The 21,930-nt window shown below is 39.7% G+C and overlaps 1 protein-coding gene across 11 annotated transcripts in view; it reads left to right on the forward strand.

Annotated features, from left to right (window-relative positions):
• Positions 1-21,930, forward strand: part of TANC2 (tetratricopeptide repeat, ankyrin repeat and coiled-coil containing 2) — a 558,975-nt gene that overhangs the window by 468,736 nt on the left and 68,309 nt on the right. For all 11 annotated transcript variants that reach the window (XM_044000435.1, XM_044000439.1, XM_044000440.1 and 8 more), the window contains 3 exons: positions 7,203-7,434; positions 18,813-18,979; positions 21,315-21,922. In XM_044000435.1, the coding sequence (XP_043856370.1) occupies positions 7,203-7,434; positions 18,813-18,979; positions 21,315-21,922 (1,007 nt within the window). The remainder of the gene's footprint in view (positions 1-7,202; positions 7,435-18,812; positions 18,980-21,314; positions 21,923-21,930) is intronic.

Consider the following 21,930-nt stretch of genomic DNA (forward strand, 5'->3'; position numbering starts at 1 on the left):
TGAACTGATGTATAGTGAAGTTAGCAGAACCAAGAGAATATTGTTCACAAGAGACAGCAATATCATTGAATGAAGAACTGTGAAAGACTTAACTATTCTCAGCAATACAGTGATCTAAGGACTATTGATGAAACATACTATCCACCTCCAAAGAAAGAACTGATATTGATTGAACACAGACTGAAGCATGCTATTTTTCACTTTCTTTCATTTTTTCTTTTATTCAAGTATTCTTTTACAAAATTACTAATATGGTAATGTTTTACATAATTGCATATGTATAACCCATATCTTATTGCTTATAGCCTCAGGGAGAGAAGGAGGGATAAAACTTGGAACTGAAAACTATAAAAATATTTATTATTTTCAAAAACAAATGAATAAATATTAGAATCTACAGAGTAGGGAATGGAAATTAAATTGGGGAAAGATTAAGGAATAAAGAGGAAACATAGGATTTTGGATAGTGATCATTGGTAACCTGCCCTGAGTCTCCAGACTGCTACAGCTATTAGAAGCCAGTTCTTGGCCTCAACTTGGAAAGAGAACTGAGTCATAGGAATACAGCAAAGCAGATGGGGAGGGAGACAAGGAAGAGTGGAATAGGGGACAAAGAAGGGACAGATGAAGCACTGGACTTCTAAAGTTGATTTGAAGAATGTTTCAAACATTAATCACTATGGAATTTAAATTTTGATATCTCAATGTATTTCTGCAAGCTCAGAGCTGCCAGTCGTTTATGTAAGGTTGAACCTGATCCTGGCCCAATCTATATACAACAGTTAGAGTTGGAGGTATTGCCCATGGCAATGAAAAGCCATGGGCACACACACTAATGCAAGCAAGTCAGCCAGCCTAGTGCCGACAAGAATAAATAACATGCTTTTCATTTAAAACTTGATCTTATTGGTCAGTCAGTGTTGAACTAATTCCTTCAGTTGAATCATACTTCTTTTTTTTGGCCCTCGCCTTAGATAGGGTTCTTGCAAGAACTTTTTGTTCATAGGGCAAAGAGAGATCCTGTATTTTCTCCCTTTGGCAGACCAGCCCACTCTCTTCCTCACCTTATAAAAGGCACCTTAATGTACCCATGACTTCCTCCAGGGAGCCTAACTCTAGATGTACAAAATCTATTTTAGATACTCTCACTTAGAATTTAAATAATCTTGAAATGCTATGACAAGCCATAGCCTACAGTTTTCAGGGTTTTAAAATTTTTTAAGTACATACCAGAAGGGATAGTTATTATTATAATGTTTTGTAATGTAACCTAGTGAACCCCTAAGAGGAAAAAAATAACTCAGTATAAGGAATAGTAGGCAGCATGGTAGAGTAGTTAGTGTTAAACTGGGAATCAAGAAGGCCTGCATTTAAATCACATTTCTGACATTTACTAGCTCATTGGTCAGAGGCTAATCTCTTAACCCCCCGAATCACAAGCAATTCTCTAAGAGCATAATTCATAGCCAGGTTATGATCTATATTGCTGAAGAAAGTTCCTACATCTACAAAATCACACCTTGACTTAATATAGGGAAGGCATCAATAAAAATGAAATTTTAAAAAAATCATGTAAGTAATGAGGTTGCCCAGAGGGCATGTGGTATGGAGTGGGGGGAAGGGTGGCATCAGGGGAGATAGTTAACTACTTGTTTTGAGATATTTGTACAAATATGAGCAGATTTTAAAAGGTTCTGGTAACAGCAACTAAAAGGGATGATACTTATAATAATTTCCTCACTTCCTCACTGTGCACAGAGTGAGCCAGTATCTACCCCTGAGTACTGCCACAAGGAAAACCTAAAGAAAATAAATATTCCTGAGCTAGCTTTCTTATTCTTATCATCTAGGGAGAAAATTATAGATAGTGGCAGTAGGATATTTTATAGAACTGTTACAAGATGGTTTTGACAGGTTGTACATACATACATAGCTGTTTCTAAAATGTCTTGTAAACAGTCTATTCTCCAGCCAAGATCTCAGAAAGAGGTTAAATTATTTTCCTGTTCAAATTCCTTCAAAGGAATTGAAATTTTAAGATTTATTACAGTTCTTGATATAGGCCTGTGGCAAGTTGCCAGAAAACTGCAGCTAAAAGAAATAGAGGCACATGAAGGAGTTACTATAGCTTTGACCTTTGTTAGCTGAGACCACATTAGACTAAGGGCTCCAACATTTTCTAATGTAGTCAGTGAAAGAATAACTCTCTTCTCACATTTTGGATTATTTACTTACAAAGTGATAGCGTGCTACATTCTGTAGTCGGTGAATCAAAGTTGATTTGTTCAGCAATTCTAATCCTCAACATGTGGAACCAGTTGAAGTAAAATATGCATGAAAAGTTCAGAAGTTTGCTGTTTGCCTTTAAAAAAAAAAAAAGAGGAAGATCTCTGTCTATGAGTGCATGACTATTGACATTCACTATTCAGTGAGAAGATAAATGCCTTGGCTGCTGAATAGTTTACATTAAATTCCTTGATATGCTTAGAGAAGATTCTAAAGCAATGGCCAGTTTATCTAAAGAAAAGAATGAGGCTTTTAAAAAATAAAAACCTGTGAGATTTCTAGTTAAGAGGTTGATGTGAGAAGTCATTAAAAAAAGTCCACATCATCCATGGGAACCTCAGCCAATATCAGAAAGAATCCCCCAAAAGGTCATTAATCAAGAAAGCAGCAGAGGTCAGCTCTTCCATCCAGTTCATAACTGCCAAGAAAGATGGCCAGAAGCCAGCAGCGGTGGGTTGTAGAAGTGCTACATCAAGAAAGCCAGCATGAGCCCCAGTGAATAGGCCAAGAGCTGGCAGAGGAGAAAAGAGCCCCCACCAAGGAAGCCAGGATAAGCTCTCACAAACAGATCTGGAGCCAGCCAGTACTCTAACAAGAGTGTTTTAAACCAGCTCACACCTCAATAATCAGATACCCAAATCAGATCTCAGCCCTGAGTTGTCAAAATAGAAACCAGAGAAAGAACCAGCCCCCATAGAAAAAGCCTCAAAATTTTTAAATGGATTAGCCATCAGGACTACAGGAGTTTTGGTGAAGATTAAACAAGAAGGAAAAAATTAGATTAGAAATGAAATGAGAGTTTGGAAGAAAAAAATTGAAAGGAGAATAAAAAATCTTAGAAAAGATAGAAAATCTTACCCAAATTGTGAACTAACTGGAAAAATTTAAAAAAAGAATGAGCAAACAGTTCATTGACTCTAAAAAACTATAAGAATATTATTTTTTTTAAATATTGGTAAAAATAAGATAATTTCTTTTTTTAATTTTGGTTTGGGTTTTTTTTGCAGAGCATTGAAGGTTAAGTGACTTGCCCAGGGCCACACAGCTAGTATGTGTCAAATGTCTGAGGTCGGATTTGAACTCGGGTTCCCCTGAATCCAGGGCTAGTGCTTTATCCACTGCGCCACCTAGCTGCCCCAAGATAATTTCTTAATAAAAGAAATCATACACTACCCACATGTATTAGAACCAAGGGGCAAAATAAAGGTAGAAAAAAATTCCACTGATACCACCTCCTGAAAGAACACCCCCCTGCCCCCAACTGATTACATCCAGGAATATAGCCAAAACCCAGAGTTTACAAGTCCAAGAAAATAGGTTGTTAACATCCACAAAGAAAGAGTTCAAATCCCAAGGAACCATAGTCAGGATCACCCATAACTTAGCAACTACTTACTACAAAGGAGAAAAAAACTTAGAATATACTATCCCAAAGGGTAAGATAAAGGCTTACAACCAAGAATAACTTGCCCTGTAAAACTGAGTACAATCCTACAAGGGGGGGGGGGGGGGGAAATAGGTCTTTAATAGAATAGAAAACTTTCAAGCATTCTTGACGAAAAGACTAGTGTTGAGTAGAAACTTTGAAATCACAAATACAGGAAAAGCTTCTAAAGGCAAATAAATTTGGGTAATTAGAAGGTTAAGTAATGATGAAATACAGCCTATTAGAGAAAAGACAGGCAGCTAGGTGGTGCAGTAGATAGAGTGCTAGGCTTCGATTCTGGAAGACTTATCTTTACTGGTTCAAATCTGGCCTTAGACACTTACTGGCTGTGTGACTCAGAGAAAGTCACCCTTTTTGTCTCAGTTTCCTCATCTGTAAAATGAACCAGAGAAGGAAATAGCAAACCATTCCAGTATTTGTGCCCCCCCCCCAAAAAATCCAAATGGGTTCACACAGAGTCAGACATAACTGGAATGACTCAACAACAATTAAGAGAAAAAATATGTACCTTCAGAATATGTTTTTTAGGGTCACAGAGAGACTTAAAGACACAAGATGATGGATCTTTTTCTTTTATTCTTACAAAAGGGAAGGGAAAAGAAGTATCCTAGGGAGGGGATCAAGAAGGAGGAGGAGGAATTTTACTATTTTGCATAAAAGGGTTGCACCAGAAGAAGAATACACAAACATGAAGGAAGGTATGAAGAGAGCAGACATCTCATGACCTCGCTCTTCTGAAATGGATAATGGCAGATTGAAAACATGTATGTACACACACACACACACATACACACAGAGTTTAGTATAGAAATACATTAAATTCAACAGGGAGACAGTGAAAATGGGAGGGGAGTTTAAGAAGGAGAGTAGATTCAAAGAAGAAAGTCACAAGCAAAACAAACTTCAATTTCAGATATTTTGTTATATAAAGGATTAAGAGGAAGGAACAAAAATCAAGGTCTGGGCTTGTGGAGAGAGTGAGAACAGTGGAGTAGGAACAAACCACTTCAAATATACATTATTAGTGACAGATACTTTCTTTATCCACCCCTTTCTTCTTTGTTCATAGACCAAGAGGAAAAGCAGGAAATAGAAAATTAACAATGATAACTGTAAACATGAATGGGATAAAATCAAGGATTATAGCAAAATAAATTAGAAATCATAATCCCAAAATGTTTATAAGAAACACGCCCAAAACATAAAGATTCACCTATTTAAAACTGGACATAATTATGTTTCAAGCAAATTCAATAAAGCAGGGATAGAAGCATAATCTTAGATAAGGCAACAATAAAAACACATTGTTAAAAGAGATAACCAGAGAAATGACATTACGCTTAAAGACACAATAGGTAATGAAATAATGTCAGTATGTAATATATGCACCACATAACTAATTCCAGTCTCTAGTTTCATCTGTACAAATGACTTTTACTGAATTTCTTTAATAGTCAATAAGAAGAACTTTAAGATGTGGCTAAGTAAGTTGTTTGGGAAAAAAAAATTACCCTTTAAATAACTTTGTGTAGGACTTGACTGGCCAACCTTTAGGCAAGGATGCTTAAGAGGTCAGTGTAGGAAATGATTACTTGCATTCTCACCAATGACAGGGATGCTGAGATCCAGTAACAACACAAAATGTCAGCAACAACAATCAGAACAAGTCCATATTCTACATTCTAGGCAAAAGATTGCGAAGTCAGAAAAGGTTAATTATACCTAGGGATACAGCTAGTTTCATGCCATTTGTCCAATAAGAAAAAGAATGAAAAAGTCAGGTATCCCAGGCAAGATGGGAGAGAATTACACAGGGTACCCCTGATGGTGACATTCTTTCTAGTCAACCATCCTGGGTAGGGTCTAGGATAGCTTAAGCCAGAAGAAGGGGGTATACAAATAGGGACTCCTTCGTTTCCCACCTGCCTGCATACCTCTGGACTTCTCTATCATGCCTCAGGAACCTCTTCATCTTGCAGTGTCACATAAGCTTTAGTACTTACAACTCTTAAGTACCTTCTGCCCCTGGAACTTCTGTTTGGAGGGTAGAGAGTTCCTCCCAGAACTTCCATTTGAGAAAGGTACCCAAATCAGCCATCGCTTCATTTCCCATACAGTTGTATTCCTTAGGATCTCTCCAACATCTTACTTTCCCTACCCAGATGCTTTTCCAACTTCCTTTTGTGTATTATCTTTCCCCCATTAAATTGTAAGCCCCTTGAGGGCAGGGACTGTCTTTCTTTTTGGTATTTATATTCTGAGTTTAGCATAGTGCCTGGTACAAAGTAGGTGTTTAATAAATGTTTATTGACTGACTTTCAGTAGAAGTGGTTCTTTCTGCAATGCAGCAATCCTGGGGATATAGCACCATGAAACTGAGGATCTTACCTGCCAGCTCCATCCCATCTGATCTACCCCAACAAGATCCCCAGGAGGGTCACACAGATGGAGATAATGGTCACTGGCAGTGCTGATAAGTCAAGAGTACCCACAAGGTCTGGGGTTCATCCTATGCACACAGTAAAATGAGGTTAATACCCTGGCTTAACAGCCTGTGATGTCCTGACTGAACTAGAACTCAGCCTAGTGGCTCATAGAATAGTTGGTACATTAGTTATTCAAAGGCAGGATCTGCATCTATTCAAAATTCTAAAGTCTAGCATCTAGTACAGATGCTACTATGTCAGTGTTTAGTAAAGGTTTGGTGGTGGGGTTTTTTGTTTGTTTTGGGTTTGGTTTTTTTTTTGTCTTATGATGTCATTGGTATAGGAAATGCCTAGGGAGGAAACCCCACTCCTCCAATGAAGATCAGCAGCTCCTCTGGAACCTAGAGTCGTATTACAAGTTGCATGGGAGCTCTGAGAAATTATGACTTGACCAAGGTCACATAGCAAATATCTCTCAGGCAGGACTTGAATGCAGGTCTTCCTGGCTGAAGCTGACTCTCTGTCCATTCTGCCATGTTCCTTCCAAGGCTTTAATGATGCTTTCAATTCAGAATAAATCTGACAAGGCTTAAGTTATAGCATGACATCATCAAATAAGTGGTGACTTCTGAGATTCAGGTTGGTACCATTTGAATCTAATGCTGGTTTGTTGGTTGTTGTTGGTCTTTTTTTTTAAAGACATCTCTCTCTGTCTCTCATATGGATTCATGGTTCCTAAACATAATTAATAATTCATTTGATGGCACTTTGCAGAACAGAAGGGTCAGGGAAGGAAGGCAGATCCCAGGCACAGCAGGTAATTAGAAAGTTCCTCCTTAGAGTTTATGACCAAGCAAGACATAGAGGAAGGGAGGGAGGGAAAGAAGGCAGGAAGGGAGGAAGGAAGGAAGGAAAGAAAGAAATTAGTTTTTCTTAGCTTTAATTTGGAAAATTGAGGAAATTGTGCCTAAACTTCCTGGCCATCCCACAGATTGTTCCCTCCTCTCATGGGACCATGTGTTTTTCTTGTCTTTCTTCTGCAGGTGGTTGCCTATCATTACTGCCAAGCAGACAATGCCTACACCTGCTTGGTACCAGAGTTTGTCCACAATGTTGCTGCACTACTCTGCCGCTCCCCTCAACTTGTCGCCTATCGGGAACAGCTTCTTCGGGAACCCCATCTGCAAAGCATGCTGAGCCTCCGGTCTTGTGTGCAGGATCCCATGGCCTCTTTCCGGAGAGGAGTCCTTGAGCCCCTGGAGAACCTCCACAAAGGTAGCGTGGAAGGAGGAGGGAGGGAGGGTAGAAGAAGTGGGGGGGGGTGGAAGCCTTCTGATCCAAAGTTTGCCCTTTCCAAAAGAGAGCCCTCCACCTATAGTGCAGTCTTACTATCCATCTGTTGTCCAAACAAGAAATCTCCAAAATGGGGTAGGAAACAAAAGGGAAAGAAAATAAAGCAAAGTATTCTTACTGGTGTGACTATCAAAATTGCCAAGATTTTAGTACTAGAAAATCTTTTCTGAAGGATCTTATATGAAAAAACTAGTGGCCCTGTAGGAACCACTTTTTAATATGCTCTTTCAAAAACCTAATTATTCTTTCTTAGTGTAATTTATTTCTCTTATGGAGACACCAAAATACTTATCTGGACTGTATAGTTAAAATAAAGAAGTAAATCAGTAAAGTGACAGCTCTTACCTAGTACCTGTGGTTTAGACCCTCCACTAGGTCCATGCTTGAGTTTTTTCCCCAAGAATTTATGTGAAATAAATTCCCTTCTCATATACATCAGTTTTTCCTTTTACTTCCCAAAATCCAGTGTTAGGTCTTATGTACTTTGTCTTCCTTATCCATGATCTACCTCCCATTCATTTGACTAAAAAGCAGCCATTGAGATCTTCTTAGGAGTATAGTCACCTTTGGTGGAAGTTCAAAGAAAAGGCATAAGAAATATAACCATTAACTGCCCTGGACAGCCTTAATTTCTCCCAGGAAGTTTCTGCTCCTTACTTTGGTCATTTTTTTAAGTTGCACAAAAAACACGGTGAATGTATAAATTGTTTACTTTTTAAAGATTCCTTGAGTTTAAAAAAAAGTTGTAAATCCAATTGTTGAGTTGTCCAGAGCACTGAGAGGTTAAGTGGTTTTGACCATGGTCAAATAGCTGGTGTGTGGTCCAGTGGGAAAAGTGCTAAATTTGGAGTCAGAGAACCAAGGTTCAATCCTGAATCTGCTACTGAATACTTTTTCCCTGTGTGACCTTGGACAAGTAAATAAAGCCTCTTTCGGTTTCAGTTTCCTCATTTGGGAAATGAAGGGATTACCAATGGACAAATGGTCAAAGGACATAAACTACTCTTAAAAGGAGTCTGAAGTATAAAGGATTGCTCCTAATTACTAATAATAAGAGAAATTAAAGTCAGAACAACTTTGAAGTTTCACCTCATAGACAGCAAATTGGTAAAGATGACAAAAGATAAGGTTAGTCAGTGGTGCGGGGGTTGTAGAACAGCAGGCACACCTAATGCATTGTTGGTAGTGGTGAGTTGGTTCACCCATGCTATAAAGTAATGTAGAATTACATTGATACAGCCAGCACTTTGACCCAGGGATCCCATGACTTGGCCTGGTGATGTTTATTTCATTTCTTTAGAGTAGTGCATTCCATGTCTTGTAGCAGCACTAGTAAGATGCTGGTATTACAAAGGTGTGCCTTCATTTCTGAGTGAAGCTTGGGGTTATCACTCTGTACTTTCCTTAGGGCAATCAGCCCTGTCTGTTTCTTCTGTTCAGCCCAACTCGTCCATCTGTATTATCTGTCTAAAATGCACACACTGAACAATGAGCTCTGTGTCATAATCTGGACAATAGACATTTTTTGCCCACCTGGTCTTTCCTGTATGGTGGTCAGAGTGATTCTTGGGAAGAACTCTATGTCAAGTCAATTCAACAAACATTTATTAAGCACCTGCTATGGGTCAGACACTGTGTTAAGCACTGTGGGGATACAAAGAAAGCCCAAAACAGTCCCTGCCTTCAAGAAGTTAATATTCTAATGCAGGAGATGACATGCAAACAAATGTACAAATAAGATATAAACAGGACAAGTTAGAAATAATTTCAGAGGGAAGGCACTGACATTAAGGGAGTTGGCAAAGACTTCTTGCAAAAGGAGGGATTTTAGCTGAGACTTTAAGGAAGCCCAGAAGTAGAGACTAGGAGAGAGAATTCTAGATATGGAGAAACCAGCAGGGAAAAGGAACAGTCAGAGATGGAGTCTCTTGTGCAAGGAATTTCTAGGTGGTCAGTGTCACTGAACCATACAGTATGTTGAAAGAATTAAGGTGGTGAAGAATAGAAAAGGTAAGAAGTAGCCAAATTGTGAAGGACTTTAAACCGAATTGTCAAACGTTTTATATTGACTTTGGGGGTGTTGGAAGCCATTAGAGTTGATTTGGCGGGGCATGGCTAGATTTGCACATTAGGAAGATCACTTTGATAGCTGAGTGTAAGATAGAGTAAAGTGGAGAGAAACTTGAGGCAGGGAGACCAGCCAACAGCATATTGCAATACTCCAGGTGTGAGGTTATAAGGGATTGCAGTAGCATGCTGGCAGTGTCAGAGGAGAGAAGAGGGTGCATATGTGAGATGATGTAAAGGTAGAACCAACAGATCTTGTCAACAGATTGGATATTGGAAATGAGTGTGAGGAATCAAGGATAAAGTTAGAAAGAAGGGAGGGGCAGGGAACCAAGATGGTGGAGCAAAAACATTAAATGCACAGAGCTCCTGATACAATTACCCCCAAAACAGCAATAAAAGAACCCCTGGAGCAGAAAAACCCACAAATATACTGTCTGAGATTATTTTCCAGCCATAGACAGATTAAAAGGGGCTGTGCTGTGCTACTCACACCAACAGAGACCCCAGGCACGCCACACCAGTGGAACTTAATCCCCAAGCCTCCAAATCAGCTGCAGCACCAGCATCTTCTGGAACTGAGCCTGTGGTCGGGTGAGAGGGCTGAACGGCTGGCCGGGGTAGGGCGGGAAGTGCAGGGGTGTCAGTGGGACCTAGGGAGGAATTCGGCTGTCCCACCCCAGCAGGGAACCAGGAAGAAATCCTGAGCTGCAGGAGGCCCAGGTGGAGGAGGGGCGCAGGCTCATCAAAGCTAAGAACCACACCACAGAAAGCTTTGCTGGTTGGTTGGTTAGTAAGTAGGCTTGAGGTTATCTTCAGACCAGAGAACAGGCCAGGCAAGAGAAAAACCTGCCCCCTCTCAAACCAAAACACCTGGGACCCTCTGAAGCTGGGGACAATAGTGTAGCCTGAAAGCAGGGCCCCCCAGTGGAGAGTTAAAAGTCAAGTAAAAGACCACAAGATGAGCAAGCAAAGAAAGTTGAGAATTATAGAAAGTTTCTTCAGTGACAAGGAAGATAAAGGTGCACCCTCAGAAGAGGATAACAACCTCAGGGCCCCTACATCCAAAGCTTCCAAGAAAAATATGAACTGGTCTCAGGCCATGGAAGCTCTTAAAAGGGACTTTGAAGAGAAAGTAGGAGAGATAGAAGGAAGATTTAGAGAGAAGGAGGCAAGAATGGAAAGAGAAATGAGAGTGATGCAGGAAAGTCATCAGAAAAAAGTCAACAGCTTGAAAAGCCAAATGGAAAAGGAGATAAAAAAGCTGTCTGAAGAAAATAATTGCCTAAGAATTAGGATTGAAAAAATGGAAGCTGGTGACCTTATGAGAAATCAAGACACAGTTAAGAAAATCCAACTGAATGAAAAAATAGAGAGCAATGTGAAATATCTCCTTGGAAAAACAGCTGGCCTGGAAAACAAATCCAGGAGAGATAATTTGGAAATCATTGGACTACCTGAAAACCAGGACCAAAATAAGAGCCTAGACATCATCTTCCAAGAAATTATAACAGCAATAGTGTAAGGTGATCTGCTGAGAAGCACATGGTTATTTTCAGCAAAGAAATGATCCAATATAACTCTGAAGGACTTATGAAAATTTCAATACACCTACAGAGAAAGAACTGATGGTATCTGAAAACAGACAGAAACACATGTTTTTTTAGACAACTCCTTAATCTGACGTCTTCTGTTTATTTGTTTTCTCTCACATCCTAGCTAATGTAGAGATGTTTTCCATGACTACTCATGTATAACTTACATTGAAGTGCTTGAGTTCTTGGGGTGGGAGGTGGGAAGGGAGGGAGGAAGAGAAGTTGGAACACAAAGTTTTAAAAAATTGGTGTCAAAATTTGCTTTTACATGTAATTTGGAAAATAAAATTCTAAAAAAAAATGTTATTCTCTGGATATCATGCTTTGCAGGATAATTTTTGGGTGGTCTGTGAGAGAGCTCTGAATCTTTTGTGGGCTGAAATAGAGAGGTAAGAATGGATGATTGAGGGAGGGGGGCAGCTAGGTGGTGCAGTGGATAAAACACCAGCCTTGGATTCAGGAAGACCTGAGTTCAAATCTGGCCTCAGACACTTGACACTTACTAGCTGTGTAACCCTGGGCATGTCACTTAACCCCCATTGCCAGCAAAAAAATTTTAAAAAAGGATGATTGAGAACAGTAAAAGTTGTTCTTGGTGAACTCTCCTGTCTGGTAGCTCTACTATTTGTTTCACTTGCTTTCTAGAGTCAATCCAACCCTTATTGCTCTTATAAATAATCTTACTTTTAAAAAAACACTCCAAAATCATCAGTTTTAGAAGAATCTCATAAATCACTTTTATAAATGGGGTAACCTACACTTAGAGAGACACAAAATGAAGTGACCAGTTCATAGAAGGCATTTTTTTAAAATTTAGGAGTACCATCCATTCCAATTAAACCATTCTACTATTAGCACTGGTAGACACAAAAAACAGTTGGCCACATTTATTTTTTCCTTAGGTGGCCCAAATAATGTTTCACTGAGGAGATTTTACATATATATATTTTATTACCTCTCCAAGTTCCCTGTAGAATTCTGAAAAATCTTCTAACTCTCACATTTGAAAGGATTATAGCATCATAAAGTTAGAACAGACCTCAGAGGCCAAGTGATCCAACCCCCTCGTTTCACAGATGGGGAGGTAAGGCCCAGGGAAGTTGCAACTTGCCCAAATTGATTATGATTTGAAACTCAATTTCTGCTTTCAGATCTAAAATGTTTCCATTAATATCTTTTGCAAATACAACTCCAGCTACTTCTAAACTAGACATCTTTAAAAAAAACACACATTTTTCAGCACCAACTCCGGACAAGTTACTAAAATTATCTAACGATGCCAATGACACTTAGTGGTGGTTGCAGGAGACTCATATGTAAGAAATATGCTGATATCTGTACCGGGCTGTTTTTAGTTGTTTTAAAATAGAATCTCCATCTTGTTGCCAAAGTTTGGGAAGGAATTATGTACCAAAGCTTATAAGTGTAAACTACTACATCCTTTTCTTAGTGTAATCACATAATAAATGTGGAAGAAAAGGCATTGGGGTTTTACTCCTATGAGAAAGTGTATCATAAGGTAAAGGTCTTTATGTCTGATCTTCACAGAGTCTTCCTGTATGATGTAGAACTGTCACTAGGCAAACTTTGTAAAGCTAGGGCATGTGAGGAAGGAAAGTTGGAACATTAATAAATATGGGATAAGTATACTGTTTAAAATAAATTATACATCTGTGGAAATTTCTTCATTTTAGAGAAAACTGGCAATGACTTGGAGTTAGTTTGCCAAAGTAGCACCCATAGTTGTTCAAATTACAATTCCCTACCACCCCCCACTTCTAGCCCTCCACCACACATAAACATTTGCTGTCTTGTTTTAGACTTATGTATCAGATATGGAGATAGGAATTCCAAAGGGTAATTTGACTTTAGAATCTGAAAAACATTCTCCATATAGGATGAGCATTTTTAAAAGAAGTTTGACGGGCTCATTTTCCTTCTCTAGGCCCTGGTTTCTTTAGCTGTAAAATTAAGGACTAGGGGGCAGAGCCAAGAGGAATAGTAGGAAGAAGTAGTTTAGCTCCCCAACACAACCCTTCTACAAAAATCTAAAAATCACACCAGACCAAGTAATGACTAGAAAATTGAAGAAGAAAAAAGCATAGCAAGTCATATTTCTGGCCCAGGCCAACATAAGAAGGTAGACAAGAGAGGTCTGTGAACAGTGGGGATGGGGTCTGGCCAGAGGAGTGGAGCACCCCAGCACACGGGAACTGAAAGAGGACCAAAGCTTGCACCAAGACAAGAAAAGGTTCCAGACCCGTTGAAAGGAAACCTTCATCTAGTGGAGGTAGTAGGAACAATTGCCAGCTGGCAGCTCTGTTGTTCACTACAGGTGTCTAGGTCATAGATCAAGGAGACTGGGGAGGGGGCCAGTACCTAGAGATGGTTTTTCAGAGTGAAGAATACTTCCAGGCCTTAGGCTGTGTATTTAACTACAAACCATTTGTCACAAGTTTGAAAGAAAATAGTAGCTGAGTGGCTCTAATGTCAGGAGCTTTCTGAAGGGGAGCTTGCAGTTCTGTTTTTTTGAATCTGAAGAGCCTTCCTGAGTCCAGCAGCAGTTTAAAGGTACTTCTGAGCAGGGGACAGCCCATGGAAAGCTCATTCCCTCTACCCCTTAGATTCTTCTCAAGTCCAGCATGAGCTTTCAGGGGAAAGGGACAAGATGGTAGCTGCCTTGTGGCTTATTCATTTTCTTTTCTCCAACACTTCTTACCTCATATTTCCTGGGCTTATATATGCTGGGGATATTATTAGGTCCCGAGTATTGTTTGACTTCTCTCTCGAATAAACTATCCACTCCCTTTAATGTGTGACTTTCTTCTATAACTGCTAGCCTCCTTCAAGGTCAGGGTCAAACTGTTGGGCAGTCTACCCTCAGGCAAAGTTTAGAATTACATGGAGCTTAGAGAGTTGAGGAAAAGGCGTTTATTCACTCATGCCATCTACCATTATGTCCTCCTTCACCCCTCCCCACCTTAAATGAAGAGCTGGCCCTTCTTACCAATGCAATCCTCTCTAAATGCACATGTGCTGCCATTTCATTTTATCTTCTCCAGCAGATTGTCTCCTCTATCATACAGGTCATGCCCACTAACTATGGGCATTTGCTGGGCCCTCTTCTCTTCACCCTCTATATTATTTCACTTGGTAATCTCTTATCAGGTCCCATGGATTCGATTAGCATCTCTCTGCTGATGATTTTAGTTCTATTTATCCAGCCCTAACCTCTCTCCTGACGTCCAGTTTTGCATCTCCAACTACCTATTACACATCTTGAACTGGACGTCCCATTGACATCTTAAACACAACATATCCATACTAAATTCATTATATTTCCCCCAAAGCCCTCCCTTTCTTTTGGGATCTCTTTCAGGAGGTTATCAGTGGATTCTTTCAATTTCTATTTTACCTTCTGCCTCTAGAATATCAGGGCAATTTTCCCTTACAATTTCTTGGAAGATGATGTCTAGGCTCTTATTTTGGTCCTGGTTTTCAGGTAGTCCAATGATTTCCAAATTATCTCTCCTGGATTTGTTTTCCAGGCCAGCTGTTTTTCCAAGGAGATATTTCACATTGCTCTCTATTTTTTCATTCAGTTGGATTTTCTTAACTGTGTCTTGATTTCTCATAAGGTCACCAGCTTCCATTTTTTCAATCCTAATTCTTAGGCAATTATTTTCTTCAGACAGCTTTTTTATCTCCTTTTCCATTTGGCTTTTCAAGCTGTTGACTTTTTTCTGATGACTTTCCTGCATCACTCTCATTTCTCTTTCCATTCTTGCCTCCTTCTCTCTAAATCTTCCTTCTATCTCTCCTACTTTCTCTTCAAAGTCCCTTTTAAGAGCTTCCATGGCCTGAGACCAGTTCATATTTTTCTTGGAAGCTTTGGATGTAGGGGCCCTGAGGTTGTTATCCTCTTCTGAGGGTGCACCTTTATCTTCCTTGTCACTGAAGAAACTTTCTATAATTCTCAACTTTCTTTGCTTGCTCATCTTGTGGTCTTTTACTTGACTTTTAACTCTCCACTGGGGGGCCCTGCTTTCAGGCTACACTATTGTCCCCAGCTTCAGAGGGTCCCAGGTGTTTTGGTTTGAGAGGGGGCAGGTTTTTCTCTTGCCTGGCCTGTTCTCTGGTCTGAAGATAACCTCAAGCCTACTTACTAACCAACCAACCAGCAAAGCTTTCTGTGGTGTGGTTCTTAGCTTTGATGAGCCTGCGCCCCTCCTCCACCTGGGCCTCCTGCAGCTCAGGATTTCTTCCTGGTTCCCTGCTGGGGTGGGACAGCCGAATTCCTCCCTAGGTCCCACTGACACCCCTGCACTTCCCGCCCTACCCCGGCCAGCCGTTCAGCCCTCTCACCCGACCACAGGCTCAGTTCCAGAAGATGCTGGTGCTGCAGCTGATTTGGAGGCTTGGGGATTAAGTTCCACTGGTGTGGCGTGCCTGGGGTCTCTGTTGGTGTGAGTAGCACAGCACAGCCCCTTTTAATCTGTCTATGGCTGGAAAATAATCTCAGACAGTATATTTGTGGGTTTTTCTGCTCCAGGGGTTCTTTTATTGCTGTTTTGGGGGTAATTGTATCAGGAGCTCTGTGCATTTAATGTCTTTGCTCCGCCCCCCCCCCCAACATTCTACTTTTTAATTAGGATACATCTTGTCTTGATCCCACTTTTCTGTCAGAACCTCATGTGCCTCCTTTCTCTTCTGACCAGCTTGTGCAGGTGTTCCTGCTAAGTATTTCAATGCCTTTCATTAACTGGGAGCATCATATATCATGAAATTCTCTTCCTGCTGCTGAGATTCTTCTCTAGGAAGAAGATTAACAAGTGCTTAGAAGTCCCAGGTTGTTAGAGGTCCTGTAGTGTGGAAAAGGAGCTCTCTGGTGATAAAGAAACCAAGTAACTCCCAATTATATATAATTGTTCTCTTCTCATTCATGGGGTCCTCTAAAGACACAGGAGCTAGCATTTGCTTGTTACCTAGTCACCCCATCCCATGAGAAATCAATTTGGTGCTTAGATAGACAATCCTTTCTGCTTCTTGTTTTTTGTTTCTTTTTCATTCTTTGTTACAATGGATGGTTCCATTCAAAACCTTTCTATCAGCATTCCAGCCTTTAGATTTTCTTTGTTACTTGGGGCATGTTTAAGCATTTGAAGCAAGATTCAAAAGGGATTTTAGGCCTTTCCAGTGGTTTATCATTTGGAGCCTGTACCAATGAATGATGTGATACAGTAACATATGAAAGCATTGGTCTGGGGCTCAGTTGGGTATTTACATTTTAAGACAAAGCATGAAGGAAAATAAGGTATCACTTCGTAATTCTGCATCATAAACCTTATCACTCAGCAAGGAAGAAAGAATTGGTCCCTGTCATTATACTGAATTGGTGTCCATCACAGCTCTTTTCTTATTTTACTTATTTAAATTGTATACTTCTCTCCATCCAGCAACCCAACATACTTTCAAGTTCATGAAATGTTTTTGTTGTTTCGTATCGCCAACCTCTGTAAACAGTCCTCATCACCAATTCTTGTAGAATAAAGGAATCTCCAGATAAATCTCTTATCAATCTCCAGACTAGGGTTTATAAGAAAATAATTAAGCCAATCAAGAGAGACAATTATTTCTTTTTTAAAAAAGAAATTGGATGCAAGACAGTGATTAATTTGCTCGCATTAAAAATAATGACATCTATTTGTGGCTCTATGCAAATGATAATGATTGTATTGGATAATAATTTGATTCATGTAGCTATCTGATGGAATTGGACATACCCTTGAGAAAATGGGAAAATTAAAGTGTCTCAAAAAATTAGAGTAAGTTCATCACTTTTATGGTTGAGAATGTTTTGGAAAGAATTCTCACAACAAAGTCTTTAGTAGATGAATGATGAGTAAGTGTGAGGGGTTATGAAGAAGGAATATAAGTGAGTCGAGCAGTTTTTTACTCACAGGCGTGTCAACATATGTGGCTCTCTTACCCTATGGTCCCAAGGGCACCCAATAACCATGGTGACTCAGGCTGTGAGCCTGTACAGCAGGCAATGTTTCTCAGTCAAGAGTTCAGACCTCTTGGGATCCCTGCCCTTATATTTGATTGTTGTTGCTGGGCAGATTTACAGGGACTGCATGGAAAAGGGACCTTGATGGGGAAAGATTGGGGGAAGATCATCAAATAGCAGGTGGTCTGTACTGAAACCCTCTTTATCATCCATAGGACACTATAATTAGTAAAGTTTGCTAACCTTACAAACCTGAAGTTTGCTAAGCTGATAGTTTGCTAACCTTGCATCCCTAACCCTAAATGTAGCTGACGTAGTCATTTGTTGCATACATGGGAATAGTCAGTAAACATTTATTAAATGCCTACTGTGTACCAGGCATGGTACTGAAAACTGGGAGTACGAAGAAAGATATAAAACGATCATCTCAGTTTATAGGCAGATCAGTCTGTGGTCAAACACGAAGTCACTTCTGTCACCTGGAGATGAGCAATAGGCCTCTCCTGGCTGGCCCCAAAATCTTGACCTGTTTCCTTTCTCAAAAGGGAGACTCAGACAGTTTAACGTGCAACTTAGCCCTTAGTTGACTAGGGAAAGGTCTATTATATATGCCTGAGTGAATGATATTAAAAGACATCTCAGTGAGAATTAAAAATAAAGTTAATGTTTTAAAGGACCCAAGTTTCTCAAGATCAAAAATAAGGGCACTGCTGTTGGGTGGCAGGCTGTTTTCACACCTCTCTTATCCCACAGCTTAGACTGACAGGGGGTGAAAAACACTTTCATGATTTTTTTGAGTGCTCATATCATACCATTTGATGATGATATCTAGAATTCATATTTTGCATTTTTCCTGAGAGTTTGAAACTTTAGATCAAATTTACAATTAAATCTATCCTTTAGTTATGATCTAATAGTAATTAGGGGTATTTTGATTAATAAGTGTCTTATGAACAAAGCTCTCTTATAGGAAGACAAAATCTAAGAAAAGAGCCAAACAAAACCAAAACTCAAATGCAGCCTTTTTAAAAAATGAACCAATCAACCTTCATGATTCATTACAAGCAAATATGCTCCCTAGTAGCTTTAAGAGAAGACACAGCTTCCATTGCCACTCTTCTAGCAAAACCTAGAACCATTTAATGATAGTGGTTACATAGAATCATATAATTTCAGGGTTGTAATGGACCAACATACCCATCTAGCCCTTGTTTGATTTATTTATCTAATCATTTCTTTGAGAAGTATAAAGGGAACTTGAATTTACATTATTCCCTGCTCTGCAAGCTTCAGCCTTCCTCACCACTGACCCTGAAGGTCAATTTGATAGAATTTTATAAGAAATACCAGGACAGCTATTCTTTTTTACCTCAGAGATAGATGGTAAGGTTTAGAGAAGTTTCAGAAACTTGTTGAAAATTCATTAAATTATCACGGAAGTATGTAATAGATCACTTAGGTAGCCTTCGGGAACTCCATCATTATATATCTGATGAGAGGGATCTTTTCTGGTAGCTCACTTTTCCCCAGAGCAGTGTTGGTTATAACACCAAAGGAAAAAACAAAATTAACTTGATAACTATTTTGCCCTGAACTTAACCTAAATAATTTGGTTCTTTCAATTACAGAGAGCAAAATCCCAGATGAAGATTTCATCATTTTAATTGATGGGTTAAATGAAGCAGAATTTCATAAACCAGATTATGGGGACACAATAGTATCATTTCTGAGTAAGATGATTGGAAAGTTCCCTTCTTGGCTCAAGCTGATAGTAACAGTCAGGACCAGTTTACAGGTATGTGAGTCTGCTTTGCTATTGAATGTTTGCTATTTACTTGGGAAAGGGTTTAATCTGGTAACTCTTTAGGCCCAGGTTAACATAGTGATTGGGGCAGCTAGGTGATACAGTGGATAGAGTGCCAGGCCTAGAGACAGAAAGACTCCTCTTCCCAAATTCAAATCTGGCCTCAGACACTTAGTAGCTGTGTGACTCTGGGCAAGTCACTTAACCCTCTTTGTCTCCTTTTCCTCATCTTAAATGAGCTGGAGAAGAAACCATTCCAGTATCTTTGCAGAGAAAAACCCAAACGAGGTTACAAAAACTCAGACACAACTGAAACCACTGAACAACAGCAACAAAAAAATAACAGTGATAACCTCTCTTCCTAAATAATATTAAATATCTCAAAATAATGTATTTTGAAGATAGGTCACAGAACCTTGAATATTCACTACATATAGCCCTCCTTATCTGATACACCTTTTCCAAGTCTCATAGGTTGGCTTCAGGAAACAATGAAATGTTGCCTAATGTACAAATACTATGCAAATGCTTTAAAGATAATAACTTGGTTTCCAATAAAGCCAAACATTCAAATTCTTCTCCCTGTTTCTATCCTGACAGAATGAATTTACCTTCTCAGTAAATCTAAATGTGAATCTCCCCTGTCTAAGCTTAATAGATATTGGCAGTATTAACATTTGAGGTTAGAAGCCTTCCACTAAATAAGGTATGGGATACCTGAGGTGAGAGTCTCATTACCTAGTAAGTGGATCAGAAGTTTATTCTTCATGACCTATCCTGTCTACCTTCTGGTCACTTAATAGCCTAGAAGAGAAATTACAAATGTTCAAGACTAGGACCTTTGCGGTCAACAAAGGGGAAATGAGAAGTGGAAAGAATGTTGGATGTAGAGTCAGAAAACCTGGATCCAAATCCCAGCTCTGCCACTTATTGCCTATCATACTTCAGCAAGTCCCTTAACCTCTCAAGTCATCCATTTTCTTATTAGTAAAATGAGGGGGTTGGACTAATTCCTCTACTTCTCTTTTCTTTGTCACACTCTCACCATATGTACATTGGTACTTCTCTTTCCTTACCTTTGTACTAGAAACTGTGCTGATGGCAGGGTCTTCTGCTTATCCTTCTATGAATCAGTTGGCTTCATTGTGTTTTATGGTCCCCTCATCTTGGCTGCCGTCTCACAAAGGGAACTAGACTGGAGAATGGGATTGAATCAGTATCAAACAACTGAAACATGCAACATAAACTGCATGTTCTCCTGAATGTGAACTGTCAGTAATATTATGTTTATATATAAAGAGCAACTAGAGTACTGGCTATAATTGGTTTAGAGTTCAGATAGAGCTTAGGAAAGCATGTGGCAGTAGATAGGTGCACATTTTTACCCAGTCTCAAAGAACAGAAATTCCTGGGGGAAATTGCATGTATGTTTTGGTTTTTTGAGTAACAACAGGAACAACAACTGGAAGTGTAGTGGATCTGTTTGCCTCTAATCCTTTTATCATAGCCCTAAGCAAAGCATCCCTAACTTCTTGAATCAGGACCTGCAATCAACTTATCATCAGACATTTTATTCACTTCAGCTGAGTAGTAAATGAACTTTGTTTTGAGTCAACAAAGAGGTTTGCAGCTTCCCAAAAGTTGGACCCCTGTATTTATTCAAAGCCTGCCCTCCAATTATCGTCCCAGAAAGTTGCTAAAATACCTAGACTTGCTACCACTAGAGCCAGTCTCTTGAGTTCACAGTCTAATGGGAAGTACACTAGTTGGGGATAGTGAGCTATAGTTTTAGAAATGAAGGAGCAACCACCTTCTGAGGACCCAACCTGTGAACATGTCTACCGACTTAGATTCTACATGCTGTTGCTATTTTGATAACCTGACAGTCCTCACTCTTTTACTGAAATGAGAACAAAAAGAGAATTGAGGCTGTGAATTGGCTCCAGAAGGCATGTTGAAATAGAGCGCACATAAACACACAGTTTGTTAGATGAAATAGCTATCACCTAGCAGGGAACAAGGCCTTAAAAGATGGAGCACAAGAAAGATGTTTGGGAAAGAGTTCAAAGAAGTTACAGAGTACAGTGCACTACCTAGGGTGTCAAAGTGGAGTGTCCTGACCAGTAATTGGATGAGTGAGGGAAACAAATATTTGAAATAAAGGGACTTTGAAAGCAGCCCATCAGTTTTGCTTCCTTTGGTTTACAACAACCTTATGCTTCTGCATTCTTTTGCTCCAGAGCTCCAAAAGACTTAAGCACAAATAAGTGGGGAAGAAACTATGACAGTTCTTTCTGCAATAATAATGTCTTTGTGTCTGTTGTAGGAAATTACCAAATTACTGCCCTTCCATAGGATCTTCTTGGATCGCCTGGAAGAGAATGAAGCCATAGACCAGGACCTCCAAGCATATATCCTGCACAGGATTCACAGCAGCTTAGAGATTCAGAATAACATTTCGCTTAATGGCAAAATGGACAACACTACATTTGGAAAACTCAGTTCTCATCTCAAGACCCTCAGCCAGGGGTCCTATCTGTACCTAAAACTCACATTTGACCTCATAGAGAAGGGATACCTGGTTTTAAAGAGCTCTAGCTACAAAGTAGTTCCTGTATCTCTCTCTGAGGTTTACCTCCTCCAGTGCAATATGAAGTTCCCAACCCAGTCCTCCTTTGACCGGGTGATGCCTCTTCTGAATGTTGCAGTAGCCTCCCTCCACCCACTGACAGATGAGCATATCTTCCAGGCCATCAATGCAGGCAGTATTGAGGGTACTCTGGAGTGGGAAGACTTTCAGCAAAGGATGGAGAACCTTTCCATGTTTCTAATTAAGCGTAGAGACATGACCCGCATGTTCGTGCATCCTTCTTTTCGAGAATGGCTCATCTGGAGAGAGGAAGGAGAGAAAACCAAATTTCTCTGTGATCCCAGGTAAGCTT

Source organism: Dromiciops gliroides, chromosome 4 (assembly GCF_019393635.1).
Source record: "Dromiciops gliroides isolate mDroGli1 chromosome 4, mDroGli1.pri, whole genome shotgun sequence".
In the NCBI taxonomy this organism is placed as follows: domain Eukaryota; kingdom Metazoa; phylum Chordata; class Mammalia; order Microbiotheria; family Microbiotheriidae; genus Dromiciops; species Dromiciops gliroides.